The 2741-nt window shown below is 53.7% G+C and overlaps 1 protein-coding gene across 1 annotated transcript; it reads right to left on the minus strand.

Annotated features, from left to right (window-relative positions):
- Positions 1-688: 688 nt before the first annotated feature.
- On the minus strand, positions 689-2104 carry LOC109755801 (flavonol synthase/flavanone 3-hydroxylase). The gene has a single exon (XM_020314687.4). The coding sequence runs from the start codon at positions 2009-2011 to the stop codon at positions 881-883; it is 1131 nt and encodes a 376-aa protein (XP_020170276.1). The 5' UTR covers positions 2012-2104; the 3' UTR covers positions 689-880.
- Between the last annotated feature and the right edge of the window lie 637 nt (positions 2105-2741).

A 2741-nucleotide genomic window follows, 5' to 3' on the forward strand; every position in this document is an offset into this window, starting at 1 on the left:
ATGTCCATCTTATGGTAAAAACAGTACTCCCTCCTTCCATTTATATAGGACCTAATGCGTTTTTTAAAACCGTCTTTGACTATTGACAAAATTAATAGTACATGAGATGTATAATGTGAAAATTATATCATTTGAACCTCCTTTCACATACGAATTTGACCATATGCTTTGTGTAAGTTGCATGTCATATATTATTACTCTCAAATTTGGTCAAAGTTAGCCTCAAAAAATGCATTAGACCCTGTATAGATGGAAGGAGAGAGTAATACTTAGGGCTTTTTTGTCTCACGGGATTACGAAAAGGTAGGAATAAGAGAAAAATAGGAATATGTTAGGATTGCATGTGCAAATAAAGGGATTATGAAAACACGTGTTTTTTGCGGAATGTCTTCTTGGTTGCCTGGATCGAAAAAATACATGAATTCCAAAATCATAGCCAAATCAAAGTTCAAACAGGCACAAAGGTAGTATTAGATTACGCAACTTATGATTTTTTCCCCTTATTGTTTATGCATAGGAATGCAGAAGGGGTTTATATTATGGATTTAAAAGTTTCTTTCCTTTTCTCTCAAACTCAATCCAGATTTCTCCATTTTTTACTATGTATCATTCCTAAATATATGAAGGGTGTCCTATTCTCATGTTTTTCATCGGCTTTTTCTGTGAATCAAAGAGACCCTTACAGAAGTAGAGCAACTCTCATTGATTGATTTATTATTGATAGTATTGATGCCGCCCCCATGGAACTGGGAACGATCGATACATGGACACCAGGTAAATTACACACATAATCTGCAAATACAATCAACACTCCGTGCGTGCAATTCGCATACATATGGATCCATGGAGCGCTCAGGGAGGCTTCAATAGTTCAATACAATCAAGCGCCGGAAACGGCCGCCGCCGGCGGATCGACGGCGTCGACCTTGACCTTGAGGAAGTCGATGGTGCGTTCCCCGAGCGCGAACGCGTCCCAGAAGCCGTCGGCGAAGACCTTGGCCTGGAGCTTCTTGTACATCGCCGGCCGCTCCCCGTCGACCAGCTCGGGCGACGGCTCGAGCACCTTGTCCGGCTCCGGCTGGTAGAACACCGCCAGCGACACCCGCTCCGCCTCCTCCCCCGGCGCCACCACCCGGTGTACCGGCGCCCTGAACGCCGCGTTGCTCATGATCTCCATCTCGTCGCCGACCACGACCAGCAGCTGGTGTCGGCCGCCGCCCAGCACCGGCACGTCGACCCAGCTGCCATCTTTCAGAACCTGGAGGCCGCCGACTTGCTCGTCGAGGAGGAGCACGGTGACCACGGAGTTGTCGGTGTGGGGCTTGAGCCCGTGCACGAGGTCCGGGCACGGGCAGGGCGGGTAGTAGGTGAACCGCGCGTACGACGGCATCCGCTCGCCGACCTTGTCCACGAAGAACCCATCCTCGAAGCCCAGGCACCTGGCCATGGCCGTGACGGCGATCTTGGCCACCTTCTCGCCCTCCACGCTGAACTCTTTGAGGAGCTCGGCGAGGTCCGGCGGGTGGGTCGGCCAGAAGCGGAGCTGCCGCGCGTCGTCCGGACGGACCTGGAGGTACAGCCGGTCGCACCAGTCGAGGACCTGCTCGTCCGTGTCGACGCGGTCGACGCCGTAGCCCTCGGGCTGGAACTTGCGGCCGCCGTCGTCGGCGTCGACCACGTTGCTGTACTCCTGCTTCGCCTCCGTCGGCAGGTGGAAGAACCCCCGCGCCGCGCCGAGGATCGCGTCGAGGAACGGGTCCGTCATGCCGTGGCCGGTCACCGCGAAGAGGCCCCAGGAGCCGAGCGCCGACCGGAGCTTGTCGGCCTCGCCGGGGTCAGCGTCGGCAAGGCGGCTCACGTCCACGGCGGGGATGGATGGAGCGGCACGCTGTGCGGCGGCGGCCGTGGCGGCGGCGGGGCGGCCCTGCTGCTCCTTGAGCACGTAGCGGCTCGGCAGCTCCCCGTCGGCGGCCACCTCCTGCACGAGCAGGCCCTGAGCTTGATGCACCATGGTGGTACGTGGTAGTGTTAGGTAGCACACTGGTAGTTTACCACTGCGTCGTCTACTTGAACTCGAGGTGGCCTGGAGCTTGAGGTGAGTGGCACACCTCCATTTATATAGGCCGGGGATGAGCTCGCTGTACTCAGACGTGACGTGGTCGATCGATCGATGTCCTAAAGTCCAAACCGACTGGAGTGAGTTGGAAGGATATCGATTTCGTGTTATCTTCCTCGATTACGTTAGGCGCCGTACACAAACGGTGCTATTTTTGGAGCCGCTAGGCATGCATGCATGATCAACGAGGCTGGCGTAGGAAAATATCGTCTCCCGTGGCCCTACCTGGACCGTCGGATGCGATTGGTTTCAGCCTCACGATCTTCGTCTCTTTACTCTCACGGCGTCGTTTCCTCCGTTATCTTCTTTCTGACAAAATGTACCGGCGCTACGTTTCATTTAGTAAGAAGAGGAGGAACCGGCGAAGTTATAAGAGCAACTCCAATGGGGCGACCCAAACGAACGCCGATTTCGCCCGCTTTTTGTCTGTTTGGGTCGGCGCCCGCCCGGCGTACGCCTTGTTTTAGATATAGGTCGGCAGCGCACCAACGCGCCGACCCATATGTGCCGGCATGGCCGGCTGGCCGTCCTATTTTGCATTGATGAATTTGCATTTAAACATATAGTCAAATAATATAGTTTGAACCGAATAAAATAGCATAATTTTACAAGCCGAATAAAAATA

Source organism: Aegilops tauschii, chromosome 7 (assembly GCF_002575655.3).
Source record: "Aegilops tauschii subsp. strangulata cultivar AL8/78 chromosome 7, Aet v6.0, whole genome shotgun sequence".
In the NCBI taxonomy this organism is placed as follows: Eukaryota; Viridiplantae; Streptophyta; class Magnoliopsida; order Poales; family Poaceae; genus Aegilops; species Aegilops tauschii.